Genomic DNA, 16,875 nt, shown 5'->3' on the forward strand with positions numbered 1-16,875 from the left:
TCGGTGGGAATTTGAGGAGATTTTGGGGAGGATTTTGGTGACACAAAGAAAGGGAGGGAGGGAGAAAAGAAAAAAGGGAAGGGAAGGGAAGGGAAGGGAAGGGAAGGGAAGGGAAGGGAAGGGAAGGGAAGGGAAGGGAAGGGAAGGGAAGGGAAGGGAAGGGAAGGGAAGGGAAGGGAAGGGAAGGGAAGGGAAGGGAAGGGAAGGGAAGGGAACACTGAGGCCAGGAATTGGCAAAGACAACCAGGATTCCTGGAGAGCAGATGGGCTCAGGTGGACATGTTCTGCCACCACAGCTATGAGCTCGTTGCCCCGTTCCCTGGCCTGGGCAGCCCCAGAACACCCAAATCTGCATTAATTTCCCCATGAACCCCAAATTCACTCCCAATTCCCCAATTCCCTCAGCAAAATGGTGCAGCTTTACATCTCTTTGTTTAATTTCCTTTATTTTACCTCAATTTTGGTTGCTCTGACAGGATGAAGAAGGAAATGATTTATATTGGAAAAGACCTCCAACATCACCCAGCATTGCTTGATGACACCAGAAGAAACTACTACACAGCAGGTGAATTTTAGGGTGTAAATTCAATAAATCAGCTCTTCCCAATGAATTTCCAGTGTCAATCTGAGTCCCGATGGATGTTCCTGCAACTGTGCTTGTCCAGGTGGCCACAGGGAATCAGGAGGATGTGGAAGCCACCAGCCAGGTGTCTTTGCAGTGTTGATCACTGGGAGTGAGGGTCACCAGGGCTCTTCCCAGTGTGGGTCCTCTGATGGGGGATGAAGTTGGAGAAGCACATGAAGCTCTTCCTGCACTCGGGGCACTTGCAGGACTTCCCTTACTGGTGGCTCCGATGGTGTTTGGTCAAGTGAAAACTGCAGGAGAAGCTCTTCCCACACTCAGGACACTCATAGGGTCTCTCCCCGGTGTGGATGCGCCGGTGCCTGATGAGGTGGGAGTTCCTTCTGAAGCCCTTCTTGCACTCAGGGCAGCGGAAGGGCCTCTCGTCTGTGTGAATCACCTGGTGCTGGACGAGATCTGAGCTGACTGGAAACCTCTTCCCACATTCGGAACACTCATAGGGTCTCTCCCCAGTGTGGATCCTCTTGTGGACAACCAGGCTGGAGCTCTGCCTGAAGCTCTTCCCACATTCTTTACACTCGTAGGGTCTCTCCCCAGTGTGGATGCGCAGGTGGTTGACGAGGACGGAGTTGTGTTTGAAGCCCTTCCTGCACTCAGGGCAGCGGAAGGGCCTCTCGTCTGTGTGAATCACCTGGTGCTGGAGGAGACCTGAGCTGGTCACAAACCTCTTCCCACACTCGGAACACTCGTAGGGTCTCTCCCCACTGTGGATCCTCTTGTGGATGATCAGGTTGGAGCTGTTAATGAAGCTCTTCCCACATTCCCCACACTCATAGGGTCTCTCCCCAGTGTGGATGCGCTTGTGGCAGATCAGGTTGGATCTCCAGCTGAAGCTCTTCCCACACTCCAAGCACTTGTGGAGCTTCTCCCCATCATGAAGCTGCTCAGGAACCTGCAGTTCTGAACTCTGATTAAGGCTCTTCAATTCCTGGCTCATGGAGCTGCTCAGAACAGCCTCTTCCACGAGGTTCTGCTGCAAGGATTTGTCCTCCCTGGTCTCCACCCTTAGCTCACTGCCTGGGGGAGGAAGGACAAGGAGAGGATTTGGGATTTGCCTCCATGCCAGAGGGAAGGGGAAAGAGATCCCCCCAGTCCATCCCCCAACAGCAGCAGGGTTGTCCTGTAGCCAGGGGCGATGCTGGGCTGGGAGACGGAGGAGAAGAGAGGGGGAAAGGGGCAGTGACTTCCTCCTCACCTGCCTGGGGGTCCTGGGGCATCTTCCTCTTCCTCGCAGCTTCCTCCTCCATCCAGCTGAGGTTTGGGAATGGGAAATCCTAGTTTGGGGAGAAACAAGGAGTGACTACCTTGGCTTTGAAGGTCACCCTGTCCAATTCATCTCTAGAAGTCACCACGGCTCTGGGGTTCATAAAAACCACCAGGATTCAGCCCCAAAACAGACTCTCCCAGCAGTTCTCCCTCTCTGGCCTCTCCACTCTGGGGTTCTGGGTTTCCCCCTGTCAGGGCTGCAGGGGTCCCATGTCTACTGGGGGTTCCCCTCTCCAGCATCCCCACTCTCCCCAGACTGATTGAGGTCCCAGCAATCCCAGGGCTTCCCGCTCTCCAAGTTCCCCACTTTGGGCTTCTGGGGGTCTCCTCTCTCTGGGGTCCTGCTTAGGGGAGTCAATGGGTTTGGGGGTCCCAGGGATCCCCTCTCCCCTGTTCTCTCACCATGCTGCCAGGGGTTCCCCAGCTCTGCCATTGCCCCTCTCCATTCTCCCCTCCCATGCCTCTCCCAGGACTCCCCAAAACCAGTGTCCCCCACCCCCCACTGGGTCCCACACGGTCCCCACGTGACCCCAGGCAGAGCCCAACCCCCACCACGCTGGGGATCCACATCCCCCCCACCCCCCACCGGGGCTCTGCCAGCACCGCCATGGGAACCCCAAAAACACCTCCTGGGGACACCCCAATGTCCCCCCGAGGGGCATTTGCATCACCTGACTGGGGCTTACTGGGACCATGTGGGGAGGAAACTGGGGACACATTGGGAGCAACTGGGACCATACTTTGGGCAACTGACTGAAACTGGGGAAACATGCTGGAGGACACTGGGAGTAACTGGGAAAGACTGGGATCATTCTGAGGGAGCTAGAACCTTACTGGGGCAGCTGGGAGTGCTTGGGAATGACTAGGAGCATGCTGAGGGCAACTGGGATATACTGGGAATGTCTGTAACCATACTGGGCTGACTGGAACCACACAGGGAACAGTTGGGACCATGCTGGGGACAACTGGGAGCAATTGAGAGTGTCTGGGGCCACCCTGGGCAGGACTGGGACTATAGCAGGAGCCAATGGGGGCAAGTGGGATCAGACTGGGAGGAACTGGGAACAACTGGAACTATGCTGGGGGCAACTGGGATCATACTGGGATCACAGGGGGAGCAGCTGGGCCCATGCTGGGAGAGACTGGAATTATACTGGGATTGACTGGGAGTGGCTGTGGGCAACTGGAATGATGCTGAAAGCAACTGGCAGGAAGTGGGAATGACTGGCAGCATGCTGAGGGCAACTGGGATATACTGGGAGAGACAGGGAGACACAGGGATCGTACTGGAAGCTACTGGGCTCATGCTGGCATTGACAGGGAGCAACTGGGATCACACTGGGGCCACTGGCATCATACTGGGAGGAACTGGGATCATACTGGGATTACAGTGGGTGTCAATGGACTCTGAGTGGGGCTTACTGGGAGCTACTAGGCCCATGCTGGGAGCCAACTGGGGATACACTGGGAGCAACTGGGAATGACAGGGTGCATGCTGCTGACAACTGGGATCTACTAGCAGTGACTGGGATAATCCTGGGGGCAACTGAACCATGCTGAGGTAACTGGGAGTGCCTGGGAATGACTGTGAGAATGCTCAGGGCTACTGGGATATACTGGGAGTGCCTGAGGCCGTGCAGGTGGTGACTGGGACCATACTGGGAAAGACTGGGAATGTGCTGGGGGGAACTGGGAACATACTGGGGGCAAGTGGGAGTGACTGGGGCCCTGCTGGGAGAGACTGGCATCATGTTGGACTCATACTGGGATTGTACTGGGAGTGACTGGGACTATGCTAGCAGCAACTGGGAGAACTGGGAACACACTGGGCAGAAGAGGGAGGAACTGGGAGCAACTGGGACTGTGCTGGGGGCAAATTGCACCATAATAGGTAATGACTGGGAGTGACTGGGTTCATACTGGGAGCAACAGGGATCCTAGAGGGAGTGAGGGGAAGTGACCAGGGTCAGACTGGGACAGACTGGGCTCATACTGGGAGTGAGGAGGAAACTGGAACCACACGGGGCGGGGACTGGGGGGACTGGTGTGGGCAACTGGGTTTCTACTGGGAGTAGCCACTTGCAGGGCCCGGGAGCCCTGAGCCCCTTTCCCGGCCATCCTGCCCCCAAGCCACCAGACTCCCCCACCAGGGCTCCCAGCAATCCCAGGCACTGCCCCTCGCCGATTCCCCGCTCCGGGCTGCTGGCGCTCTCCTCTCCCTGCGCTTCTGCTTAGACAAGCCGCGGCTCCCGGAGCTCCCCAAAAGCCGCTGTGCCCCCCTCCCCCGCCGGTCACCCGCTGGCCCCGGGCAGAGCTTGGAGGGCCCGGGCAGAGCCCAACCCCCACCGCGGGGGGACCCGCATCCCCCTGCCCCCCATCGGGGCTCTGCCCGCACCGCCACCGGGACCCCCAAAAACACCTCCCGGGGAACCCCCCATGTGCCCCCGAAAGGCATCTGCGGCTCGGCTTTGGAGTCCCGAAAACTCCAAACATGCCCCCCAAAAACCCCAAACGCAGGGACCCCCCGGATATTTGGGGCGAGCTCCCCCTCCCCGCTCACCTGCGGGATGGGGGCGGCGATGCTCCAGGGGGGCTGCGAATTCAGGGAGACCCAAACCGCGCGATTCCTCCTGACCGATCCTCCTTTGGCCCTCCTCTTCCTCTTCCTCCCGCTCCTCCCGCTCTGTCTCTCCTCCTCCTTCTCCGCCCTAATCCCACCTCCTTCTCCTCCTTGCCCCAATCCCTTCTCCCGCTCCTCCTCCTCCCTGCTCCTCCTCCGCCGTTGCCGAGTCGCTCGCAGGCCGCGGGAGGAGCGGGGATGCAGCCGGGACAGCTCGGCATGGGCAGCGCGGGGCTCTCGGCTGCTGCCAGCCCAGCGCTGGGGACAGGGGGAGCCCGGCCTGGGGAAAAGGAGAGGGAAACAGGGAAAACTGGGGGCTGCAGATCCACAGTGGCCTTGCTGGGGAGCCTGGGCAGGGAGTTGCAGCCCTTGGGGCTCCTGTGGGGAGCCTGGAGATGCGGGAGGGGGGAACGCAGTGAGGGGTGGGGGATCCCAGCAGTGCAGCACTGGAGTGACTGGGCTGTACTGGGATCATACTGGGATCGTACTGGGATCGTACTGGGATCATACTGGCAGTGACTGGGCTGTACTGGGGCACCTGGAACCTTACTGGGGTGTCTGGGAGTGACTGGCAATGACTAGAAGCATGCTGAGGGCAACTGGGATATACTGGGAATGTCTGTAACCATACTGGGCTGACTGGAACCACAGGGGGAACAACCAGGACCATGCTGGGCAGAACTGGGACCACACTGGGAGCAACTGGGAGTGAATGGGAGTGACTGTGTCTACACTGGGGGCAACTGAGCATGACTGGGACCATGCTGGGAGGGACTGGGATGATACCAGGGGACACTGGGTGTAACTGGGATCAGTCTGGGAGGAACTAGAAACAGCTGGAACTATGCTGGGGGCAACTGGGATCCTGTGGGGATGAGAGTGGGAGCAGCTGGAGCTATGCTGGGGGAGACTGGGATCACACAGAGGGTGACTGGGATTACTGGGATTGACTGGAACCATAGTACAGGTGAATGGGAGCAACTGGAACCACAGCTGGTCAACTGGGAGCAACTGGAGCCATGCTGGGATCATACTGGGAGTAACTGGGAATGACTGGGACTATACTAGGCGCAGCTGGGAGAACTGGGAACACACTGGGCAGAAGTGGGAGGAGCTGGGAGCAACTGGGATTGTACTGGGGACAAATTGCATCATAATAGGGAATGACTGGGAATAACTGGGTTCATACTGGGAGCAACAGAGATCCTAGAGGGAGTGAGGGGAAGTGACCAGGGTCATACTGGGAGTGCCTGGGAGTGCCTGGGCTCATCTTGGCTCCTACTGAGGTCCAGGGGGATCCCATTCCGTTCCCAGAGGGTGCCAGGGGGTCCCAGCGTGGTCCCAAAGGGGATCCCGGGAATTCCCAGGGATTCCCCATTTCCCCTGTTGCTCCCTCAGGCACTGTCGTGTCTCCCAACCTGCAGCTCCAGGATCTGCCCCTTCTCACAGCCCCCAGACCCTCCCTGTTTCTTGACCCTGGCAGCCCCTGGAGCCCCATTGCTGCCTCTCCCAGTCCCCAAAGGCTCCTTTCCTCAGCCCCTGGGACTCCCTGAACCCTCCTTCCTGGAGGTGCCCTTTGTGCCACCTGTAAGCCCAGCATTCCATGGGAGCTTGGGAGGAGACACAGGTGACCACAAGTGACCCCAGGGATATCGCAGAGCACAGGACATCAGGCTCAGTGTATAAAGTGGGGGAACAAGGAGGAAGGCCGCACAGCAGAGCTCCCTGCTCCAGCTGGCAGGGCCTCAGCGCCCGCCCTGTGCCCTCCCGCCCCGATGGCCGCGCCAGGCCCTGCTTGCTGCCCTGATGGTGGCACTGCTGGCCCCCAGTGCTCTCCAAGGGCTTCTCCGGGGCACCTTCCTGCGGCCTGTCAGTCCCTGCACCACCAGAGACCTGCAGGGGCAGGGGCTGTTTGCAAGGGCCTGCAGGGGCAGCACCAGGGCCAGTGGCTTCCCACTGACACAGGGCGGGCTGAGGCCGCAGGTGTGGCACAAACTGTGGGCTCTGAGGCTGCTGAGGCCCTGGCCCACGCTGCCCACAGAAGCTGTGGCTGCCCCTGGATCCCTGGCAGTGCTCCAGGCCAGGCTGCATGGGCCTTGGAGCAGCCTGGCAGAGTGGAAGGTGTCCCTGCCCACGGCAGCAGCCTTGGAACAAGAGGATTTTGAAGGACCCTTCCAAGCCAAGGCATTCTGTGATTCTGTGATCACAGGGGTTGGGGCAGCTGGGCTTAGATTGTGATTAGTGTAATAAAAAGAATACTGTTTGTTCATCAAAACATTGCTAAGGCCTCCTGAACAAAAGGAAATTGCAAATCTTGCTAACACTGCTTAAAAACAAAAGGAAAGTTGTTTTGGGTGAGAAAAAGCTCGCTGGCAAAATAAGAAGTAATCTGTAACCTTGGCATTCTGCAAGATGTACTGTCTCAGCAGAAGAAGAGCAGAAGCAGCCCAGAAAGCCGCACAGCACAGGATACACGTAACCCAGAAGGCCTATAAAAGGACTGTGAGGGGGGGAGTTGCGCGCCTTTGGCTGCCCAGCGCTGCTATCCTCGCTACTGCTTGCTAATAAATTGTACATTTTTAATGGGCTTGACTCCGCATTGGTTCTGTGAGTCCAATCTATAACACTGCAGAAGCCCTTGGAGAGCACTGGGGGCCAGCAGTGCCACCATCAGGGCAGCAAGCAGGGCCTGGCGCGGCCATCGGGGCGGGAGGGCACAGGGCGGGCGCTGAGGCCCTGCCAGCTGGAGCAGGGAGCTCTGCTGGGCGGCCTTCCTCCTTGCTCCCCCACTTTATACACTGAGCCTGATGTCCTGTGCTCTGGGATATCCCTGGGGTCACTTGTGGTCACCTGTGTCTCCTCCCAAGCTCCCATGGAATGCTGGGCTTACAGGTGGCACAAAGGGCACCTCCAGGAAGGAGGGTTCAGGGAGTCCCTGGGGCTGAGGAAAGGAGCCTTTGGGGACTGGGAGAGGCAGCAATGGGGCTCCAGGGGCTGCCAGGTTCAGGAAACAGGGAGGGTCTGGGGGCTGTGAGAAGGGGCAGATCCTGGAGCTGCAGGTTGGGAGACACGACAGTGCCTGAGGGAGCAACAGGGGAAAAGGGGAATCCCTGGGAATTCCCGGGATCCCCTTTGGGACCACGCTGGGACCCCCTGGCACCCTCTGGGAACGGAATGGGATCCCCCTGGACCTCAGTAGGAGCCAAGATGAGCTCAGGTACTCCCAGGCACTCCCAGTATGACCCTGGTCACTTCCCCTCACTCCCTCTAGGATCCCTGTTGCTCCCAGTATGAACCCAGTTATTCCCAGTCATTCCCTATTATGATGCAATTTGTCCCCAGTACAATCCCAGTTGCTCCCAGTTCCTCCCACTTCCGCCCAGTGTGTTCCCAGTTCTCCCAGTTGCCCCTAGTATAGTCCCAGTCATTCCCAGTTACGTCCAGTATGATCCCAGCATGGCTTCAGTTTCTCCCAGTTGACCCAGCTGTGATTCCAGTTGCTCCCGTTCACCTGCACTATGGTTCCAGTCAATCCCAGTATGATCCCAGTCACCCTCAGTGTGATCCCAGTCTACCCCAGCATGGGTCCAGCTGCTCCCTCTCTCATCCCCACAGGATCCCAGTTGCCCCCAGCATAGTTCCAGTTGTTCCCAGTTCCTCCCAGACTTATCCCAGTTGGCCCCAGTGTCCCCTGGTCCCCAGTCCCTCCCAGCATGGTCCCAGTCATGTCCAGATGCCCCCAGCGTAGACACAGTCACTCCCATTCGCTCCCAGTTGCTCCCAGTGTGGTCCCAGTTCTGCCCAGCATGGTCCTGGTTGTTCCCAGTGTGGTTCCAGTCAGCCCAGTATGGTTACAGACAGTCCCAGTATATCCCAGTTGCCCTCAGCATGCTTCTAGTCATTGCCAGTCACTCCCAGACACCCCAGTAAGGTTCCAGGTGCCCCAGTACAGCCCAGTCACTGCCAGTATGATCCCAGTACGATCCCAGTACGATCCCAGTACAGCCCAGTCACTCCAGTGCTGCACTGCTGGGATCCCCCACCCCTCTCTGCGGTCCCCCCTCCCGCATCTCCAGGCTCCCCACAGGAGCCCCAAGGGCTGCAACTCCCTGCCCAGGCTCCCCAGCAAGGCCACTTTGGATCTGCAGCCCCCAGTTTTCCCTGTTTCCCTCTCCTTTTCCCCAGGCCGGGCTCCCCCTGTCCCCAGCGCTGGGCTGGCAGTAGCCGAGAGCCCCGCGCTGCCCATGCCGAGCTGTCCCGGCTGCATCCCCGCTCCTCCCGCGGCCTGCGAGCGACTCGGCAACGGCGGAGGAGGAGCAGGGAGGAGGAGGAGCGGGAGAAGGGATTGGGGCAAGGAGGAGAAGGAGGTGGGATTAGGGCGGGGAAGGAGGAGGAGAGACAGAGCGGGAGGAGCGGGAGGAAGAGGAAGAGGAGGGCCGAAGGAGGATCGGTCAGGAGCCACGCGGTTTGGGTCTCCCTGAATTCGCAGCCCCCCTGGAGCATCGCCGCCCCCATCCCGCAGGTGAGCGGGGAGGGGGAGCTCGCCCCAAATATCCGGGGGGTCCCTGCGTTTGGGGTTTTTGGGGATGTTTGGAGTTTTCGGGACTCCAAAGCCGAGCCGCAGCTGCCCCTCGGGGGGACATGGGGGGTTCCCCGGGAGGTGTTTTTGGGGGTCCCGGTGGCGGTGCGGGCAGAGCCCCGATGGGGGGCAGGGGGATGCGGGTCCCCCCGCCGTGGGGGTTGGGCTCTGCCCGGGCCCTCCAAGCTGTGCCCGGGGCCAGCGGGTGACCGGCGGGGGAGGGGGGGACAGCGGCTTTTGGGGAGCTCCGGGAGCCGCGGCTTGTCTAAGCAGAAGCGCAGGGAGAGGAGAGCGCCAGCAGCCCGGAGCGGGGAATCCGGGAGGGGCAATGCCTGGGATTGCTGGGAGCCCTGGTGGGGGAGTCTGGTGGCTTGGGGGCAGGATGGCCGGGAAAGGGGCTCAGGGCTCCCGGGCCCTGCAAGTGGCTACTCCCAGTAGGAGCCCAGTTGCCCCCCCCAGCCCCCCCGCCCCCGCCCCATGTGGTTCCAGTTTCCTCCTCACTCCCAGTATGAGCCCAGTCTGTCCCAGTCTGACCCTGGTCACTTCCCCTCACTCCATCTAGGATCCCTGTTGCTCCCAGTATGAACCCAGTCACTCCCAGTCATTCCCTATTATGAGATGCAATTTGTGCCCAGTACAATCCCAGTTGCTCCCAGTTCCTCCCTCTTCTGCCCAGTGTGTTCCCAGTTCTCCCAGTTGCCGCTATCATAGTCACAGTCACTCCCAGTACAATCCCAGTATGAGTCCAGGATGATGCCAGTCTCTCCCATCAGGGCCCCAGTCACTCCCACTTGCCCCCAGTATGGTCCGAATTCCCCCCAGCATATTCCCAGTCTTTCCCAGCATGGCCCCAATCACCACTGGCATGGACTCAGTATATCCCAGTTACCCTGAGCATTCTCATAGTCATTCTCAGGCACTCCCAGTTACCTCAGCATGGTTCAGTTGCCCCCAGGATTATCCCAGTCACTGCCAGTAGATCCCAGTTGTCACCAGCATGCACTCTGTTATTCCCAGTTGCTCCCAGTGTATCCCCAGTTGGCTCCCAGCATGGGCCTAGTAGCTCCCAGTAAGCCCCACTCAGAGTCCAATGGCACCCACTGTAATCCCAGTATGATCCCAGTTCCTCCCAGTATGATGCCAGTGGCCTCCAGTGTGATCCCAGTTGCTCCCTGTCAATGCCAGCATGAGCCCAGTAGCTTCCAGTATGATCCCTGTGTCTCCCTGTCTCTCCCAGTATATCCCAGTTGCCCTCAGCATGCTGCTAGTCATTCCCACTTCCTGCCAGTTGCTTTCAGTATCATTCCAGTTGCCCACAGCCACTCCTAGTCAATCCCAGTATAATTCCAGTCTCTCCCAGCATGAGCAAAGCTGCCCCACTGTGATCCCAGTATGATCCCAGTTTCCCCCAGCATAGTTCCAGTTGTTCCCAGTTCCTTCCAGTATGATCCCACTTGCCCCCATTGGCTCCTGCTATAGTCCCAGTCCTGCCCAGTGTGGCCCCAGACACTCTCAGTTGCTCCCAGTTGTCCCCAGCATGGTCCCAACTGTTCCCAGTGTGATTCCAGTCAGCCCAGTATGGTTCCAGACATTCCCAGTATATCCCAGTTGCCCTCAGGATGCTCCTAGTCATTCCCAGGTACTCCCAGCTGCCCCAGTAAGGTTCTAGTTCCCTCAGAATGATCTCAGTCTTTCCCAGTTACTCCCAGTTGCCCCCAGCATGACCCCAGTTTCAGTCAATTGCCCAAAGTATGGTCCCAGTTGCTCCCAGTATGATCCCAGTTGCTCCCAATGTGTCCCCAGTTTCCTCCCCACATGGTCCCAGTAAGCCCCAGTCAGGTTATGCAAATGCCCCTCGGGGGGACATTGGGGTGTCCCCAGGAGGTGTTTTTGGGGGTTCCCATGGCGGTGCTGGCAGAGCCCCGGTGGGGGGATGTGGATCCCCAGCGTGGTGGGGGTTGGGCTCTGCCTGGGGTCACATGGGAACCATGTGGGACCTAGTGGGGGGTGGGGGACACTGGTTTTGGGGAGTCCTGGGAGAGGCATGGGAGGTTAGAATGGAGAGGGGCAAAGGCAGAGCTGGGGAACCCCTGGCAGCATGGTGAGAGAAGAGGGGAGAGGGGATCCCTGGGACCCCCAAACCCATTGACTCCCCTAAGCAGGACCCCAGAGAGAGGAGACCCCCAGAAGCCCAAAGTGGGGAACTTGGAGAGGGGGATCCCCTGGGATTCCTGGGATCTCAGTCAGTCTGGGGAGAGTGGGGATGCTGGAGAGGGGAACCCCCAGTAGACATGGGACCCCTGCAGCCCTGACAGGGGGAAACCCAGAACCCCAGAGTGGAGAGGCCAGAGAGGGAGAACTGCTGGGAGAGTCTTTTGTAGTGCTGAATCCTGGTGGTCTGGAGGTTTTTATGAACCCCAGAGCCGTGGTGACTTCTAGAGATGAATTGGACAGGGTGACCTTCAAAGCCAAGGTAGTCACTCCTTGTTTTTCTCCAAACCAGGATTTCCCATTCCCAAACCTCGTCTGGATGGAGGAGGAAGCTGCGAGGAAGAGGAAGATGCCCCAGGACCCCCAGGCAGGTGAGGAGGAAGTCACTGCCCCTTTCCCCCTCTCTTCTCCTCCATCTCCCAGCCCAGCATCACCCCTGGCTGCAGGACAGCCCTGCTGCTGTTGGGGGATGGACTGGGGGGATCTCCTTCCCCTTCTCTCTGGCATGGAGGCAAATCCCAAATCCTCTCCTTGTCCTTCCTCCCCCAGGCAGTGAGCTAAAGGTGGAGACCAGGGAGGACAAATCCTTGCAGCAGAACCTCGTGGAAGAGGCTGTTTTGAGCAGCTCCATGAGCCAGGAATTGAAGAGGGAGGAAAAGGCCCAGAGATGCTGCATGAGGAGGAGCTGCAAACCCAGCCCAGGGTGCTCTGAGGAGCAAAGAGCCACCCTGAGCCGGGAAGGCAATCAGAGCCTTAATCAGAGTTCAGAACTGCATGTTCCTGAGCAGCTTCATGATGGGGAGAAGCCCCACAAGTGCTTGGAGTGTGGGAAGTGCTTCAGCTGGAGATCCAACCTGATCTGCCACCAGCGCATCCACACTGGGGAGAGACCCTATGAGTGTCTCGAATGTGGGAAGAGCTTCAGGCACAGCTCCAGCCTGATCCAGCACAAGAGGATCCACACCGGGGAGAGACCTTATGAGTGTGAGGAATGTGGGAAGAGCTTCACTCAGAACTCCCACCTGATCTACCACAAGAGTATCCACACCGGAGAGAGACCCTATGCATGTGGGGAATGTGGCAAGAGCTTCATTACCAGCTCCAACCTGATCATGCACCAGATGATCCACACTGGGGAGAGGCCCTATGAGTGTTCTGAGTGTGGGAAGAGGTTTCAGACCAGCACCCATCTCCTCCAGCACCAGGTGATTCACACAGATGAGAGGCCCTTCCGCTGCCCTGAGTGCAAGAAGGGCTTCAAGAACAAGTCCACCCTCATCAGGCACCGGCGCATCCACACTGGGGAGAGACCCTATGAGTGTGGGGAATGTGGGAAGAGCTTCAGCCGGAGGTCCTACCTGATCCGCCACAAGATGACCCACACTGGGGAGAGACCCTATGAGTGTCCTATGATCCACACTGGGGAGAGACCCTATGAGTGCTGTGAGTGTGGGAAGAGGTTTCCAGTCAGCTCAGATCTCGTCCAGCACCAGGTGATTCACACAGACGAGAGGCCTTTCCACTGCCCTGAGTGCAAGAGGGGCTTCAGAAAGAACTCCCACCTCGTCACTCACCGGCGCATCCACACTGGGGAGAGACCCTATGAGTGTGGAGAATGTGGGAAGAGCTTCAGCCGGAGCTTCAGCCTGGTTGTCCACAAGAGGATCCACACTGGGGAGAGACCCTATGAGTGTCCTGAGTGTGGGAAGAGCTTCTCCAGCAGTTCTCACTTGACCAAACACCAACGGAGGCACCGGTAAGGGAAGCTCTGCAAGTGCCCCGAGTGCAGGAAGAGCTTCATGTGCTGCTCCAACTTCATCCCCCATCAGAGGAGCCACACTGGGAAGAGCCCTGGTGACCCTCACTCCCTGTGACCAACACTGCAAAGACACCTGGCTGGTGGCTTCCATGTCCTCCTGATTCCCTGTGGCCACCTGGACAAACACAGGGGCAGGAACATCCATCGGGACTCAGATCGACACTGGAAATTCATTGGGAAGAGCTGATTTATTGAATTTACACCCTAAAAAATCTCACCTGCTGTGTAATTGTTTCTTCTGGTGTCATCAAGCAATGCTGGGTGATCTTGGAGGTCTTTTCCAATCTAAATCATTTCCTTCTTCATCCTGTCAGAGCAACCAAAATTGAGGTAAAATAAAGGAAATTAAACAAAGAGATGTAAAGCTGCACCATTTTGCTGAGGGAATTGGGGAATTGGGAGTGAATTTGGGGTTCAGGGGAAAATTAATGCGGATTTGGGTGTTCTGGTGAAGCACAGAATTGACTCCACAACTCAGATAGTTATGAAGTAGGTCTGTGTTTATTCCAGCTGGGGTGCATGGCGGGTAGCCCCTCCAAAGGCATGCACACCATCAGCAGCACTTCACCTGGTTTATATCAGGTTACAGATTACATATTCGTAAAGTTAGACAAATCCCCTATACATATTCGTTATCTATCCCCGCTTCGTATTATAATGAGTTCAAAGTTCATTTAAATATGCTCCCGCAAGCGCAGTTTCTCAGATTAATTGTGGGCAGGGGTCCCAAATGATTAATGACGACGTGATCGATAGTCTTCCTCAGGATGAATTCTTCACCCTGTTCCCTTGCGCACGCTCCCTTGGTTCTTGGTCCAAGTCCAAGCCTGAGAGCCAACTTGTACCAGTTCTGGGGTCCAAGGGCAGGATGCTCGGTTACACTTGGTGGTTTCTCTCAATTATTTGGCTCTCTTCTCTCTATCCTCCCCAATACCAGGTAGGCACAAATTCATTAAGTGAATAATAAATGGATTGCAGCAGGCATATCTTAGTAAATCATTATCCAATCTCTGGCTCTCTAAATCAGTTAAAAATATTATTATTACTATTATCCAGCTTCTAGTTCTTTTACATTAGTAATTTCTATTTTACCCTAAATCAGTCCCCCCTTTTCTATATGATAATTCTTTTACTAGTAAATGGAGTCTTCTTCTAGCAAGCTTCTGCAATAAGTATCTCTCAATGCCTTACCATGTACATTTGATAAGGTAGTTAAAATGGATAGCCTCTTTAACATCCTACAATTCCAAACAAATAGCAGAACAGATAACACAAGACTAATACCTACCAAAATTAGTAAAACAATTATGGGCTGACATAATGCATTAAGGATACCAGTTGCAGTAGGTGACCATCCAAAAAGCACATCCCACCAGTGGTGATCCGCATCCTGTCTGGCTCTTTGCAAGACTCTGCTTATTTCCTCTGTATCATGGTGAATGGTTATTAAAATTTTCTTTCCACTTTTTTGAATTCCTTTTAGGATGTTAATTAAGTCTTGGTGCTCTACCAGTTGTCTCACCAGCGTAAGGTTCATCCCAATAGGTATTGATGATAAGTCATGATACATTGTGTAATTGGATTTTATCAACTGATGAGATACAACTGGTGCCAAATTCAAAAAGTCACACCCAATGATTTTCACAAAATTACAAATACAAAAATTAGAACAATTCCTAACATCCAAAGTAACATTGTCATTATCTATTTCTATGAAAACACACAATGTTCTTAAGCAAATACAGCCCTGACCAATATATACAAGTACTGTGTTCTGACTAGTATCTATCTGGGTGAACTTCAAAGTGGCAAATGCTTTGCTCAACATCTAAGCATATATCTTTGGCCTTAATTGTGTTACTCTCACAGATAAATCCTTGTTGTTCTCGTGTAATGCATTTCTTGATAAACCTTATCTGATTTTATACACTGCTCTCCAGTGCTGCGGGAGGAGCAACACCTCCTAATTTTCTCCTTCTGTTTTTGTCTTCCTTTTGAAGGGCTAATACCATAGGGTCGGTGGGAGGTCTAATCCCACAATCTCTTTGCCATTCGGGGTGATTTCGAAGAGAGAAAAACATATCAGCATAAGAGACCTCACCCCATTTTCCTTCCCATCTTAAAAACAACATTAACTGTAATAGAGTGTTATAGTCTAGAGACCCATGCGGAGGCCACCTAATTCCATCATCTAGCTTGTACAAAGGCCACCACTGAGTTGAAAATTTGCTAAGAGTCCTTTTATCTTCTGTACCTCTACTCCCTGCAATTTCCTTCCAATGTGCTAAAACACAGCCAAGTGGAGTTGTTTTAGGAATCTCTTTGCTTTGCCCAGTTCCCATCTTATCTATTTCCTTCACTTGGTTTTATCTCTCTTCCAGGCAAACCTCTTTTCACACTGCCTCACTGTTTTTTCCCAGTTTTCCTCCCACACTGACCAGATTTCAGGAACTAAATGACTTTTTCCACACACTAAGGCAATAACAGCTGCTTCTGACCACTCAGTCACAATAGTAACAGTGTCCCTTTCGTTAAGATCTCCACTTTTTATTTCGGCTATCTTATATTGAGCCTGAATTTCAGAATCCTCACACGCTGGACACCACTTTGATCTCAAATGAAACACGCAATACCACTTTTTGTGACATGCAGCACACTCACACAATGCCCAAACCTTACAGTAATTATTTTTACATTGAAAACAAAAGGTATTTTTGGCATCAGACAAGTATCTCATTTATTTCACTCCAAGCCAAGCTACTATGAGAGAGAGAAAAAAAATAAAAATCAAGATTAGTTACTGAGAGGGAAGAAGGAGAAAGAAGAGAAAAATAAAAAGGCAACCACTCTTTATATGCTCCTGTTTTCACTAAGTAAATTAACTCAATATTCCCAATATTTTCTAAGATTACACTGCTAAGAAGGAACTTGGTGTTTTTGTCCACACAAAACTTTTATATTCTCTTTACAACTTGCCCAGTAGTTTTCTGACAGGTCGATAAAAAATAGTATCTCTTAACTCTGCAAGCCTGCAAAGCTGACACCATGTTAAAACCTACTAATCATACTGTGGCACAGCTGCTGTACTACATCCACATAAAGCCAAAGGTCTGGGGCTATGCTCCTTTGACGTAGCCACCGAAAAAAACCCCAGTGTCTTTAATTGGCCGCGGTAAAAAGTTTCTTTTTATTCACTTACCACCACAATTTCAAACAACTGCATACACTCACTCACCCTAACACAACAATAAACATGTAATACAATACAACAAGTGCTTTTACAACCACAACAACAAAGTACAACAAAAATTCCAAAACCCCACACTCATGCCAAAGCTAATAATTCACAACCATACCCAAATATTCATTCCTGTAAGACCACTTGCCTCACACTTAATCAATCAATTTTTCATTCGCTCGTGCAGACTAATCTGCACCCCACACACATACACAACACCGGTGTTAACAATACTTCAAACTAGTTCTCTTTCACACTAATTTCCTTAGCGATCCACTCGACTCACCACCAGAATCGCTCGCGGCCGCTCTACCGGACAGCGAATCCCCCCCCTGCCAGCTAAGGACGACGAATTACTGTGCCGATTTCCCCTAGCCAGCCCTAACCAGTCACTTGCAAGCTCCCCACTCAGGGACAACGCTGCGCACAGGACGTCTCTCTGTGTCTTACCAGCAGCCCTAGCCGTGCGTATACGACTTACAGGCTTCCCTATACCCAA

The 16,875-nt window shown here is 54.8% G+C and overlaps 2 protein-coding genes across 2 annotated transcripts; one reads left to right on the forward strand and one right to left on the reverse strand.

Moving 5' to 3' along the window:
* Positions 1-569: 569 nt before the first annotated feature.
* LOC146424101 (uncharacterized) lies at positions 570-4,524 on the reverse strand. Its single transcript, XM_085043931.1, has 3 exons — positions 4,470-4,524; positions 1,839-1,917; positions 570-1,660 (listed from the first exon to the last, which is right to left on the reverse strand). Exons 2-3 carry the CDS (start codon positions 1,888-1,890, stop codon positions 840-842), a joined length of 873 nt encoding a protein of 290 aa, XP_084900057.1. The 5' UTR covers positions 1,891-1,917; positions 4,470-4,524; the 3' UTR covers positions 570-839.
* A 4,264-nt stretch (positions 4,525-8,788) lies between these two features.
* LOC146424102 (uncharacterized) lies at positions 8,789-13,506 on the forward strand. The gene is made up of 3 exons (XM_085043905.1): positions 8,789-9,051; positions 11,612-11,690; positions 11,869-13,506. The coding sequence occupies exons 2-3, from the start codon at positions 11,639-11,641 to the stop codon at positions 13,077-13,079; spliced, it is 1,263 nt and encodes a 420-aa protein (XP_084900031.1). The 5' UTR covers positions 8,789-9,051; positions 11,612-11,638; the 3' UTR covers positions 13,080-13,506.
* Positions 13,507-16,875: the final 3,369 nt, after the last annotated feature.

The sequence above is a fragment of the Lichenostomus cassidix genome, unplaced genomic scaffold (assembly GCF_008360975.1).
Source record: "Lichenostomus cassidix isolate B80296 unplaced genomic scaffold, HeHo_3.0 HiC_scaffold_42, whole genome shotgun sequence".
NCBI classification, from domain to species: domain Eukaryota; kingdom Metazoa; phylum Chordata; class Aves; order Passeriformes; family Meliphagidae; genus Lichenostomus; species Lichenostomus cassidix.

Bases quoted from the DNA above. Each gene is read 5' to 3' on its own strand.
- LOC146424101 (XM_085043931.1), bottom strand. From the start codon at position 1,890: ATGGAGGAGGAAGCTGCGAGGAAGAGGAAGATGCCCCAGGACCCCCAG. The intron at 1,661-1,838 runs GTGAGGAGGAAG...TTCCTCCCCCAG, and splicing joins GCCCCAGGACCCCCAGGCAG to GCAGTGAGCTAAGGGTGGAG.
- LOC146424102 (XM_085043905.1), top strand. From the start codon at position 11,639: ATGGAGGAGGAAGCTGCGAGGAAGAGGAAGATGCCCCAGGACCCCCAG. The intron at 11,691-11,868 runs GTGAGGAGGAAG...TTCCTCCCCCAG, and splicing joins GCCCCAGGACCCCCAGGCAG to GCAGTGAGCTAAAGGTGGAG.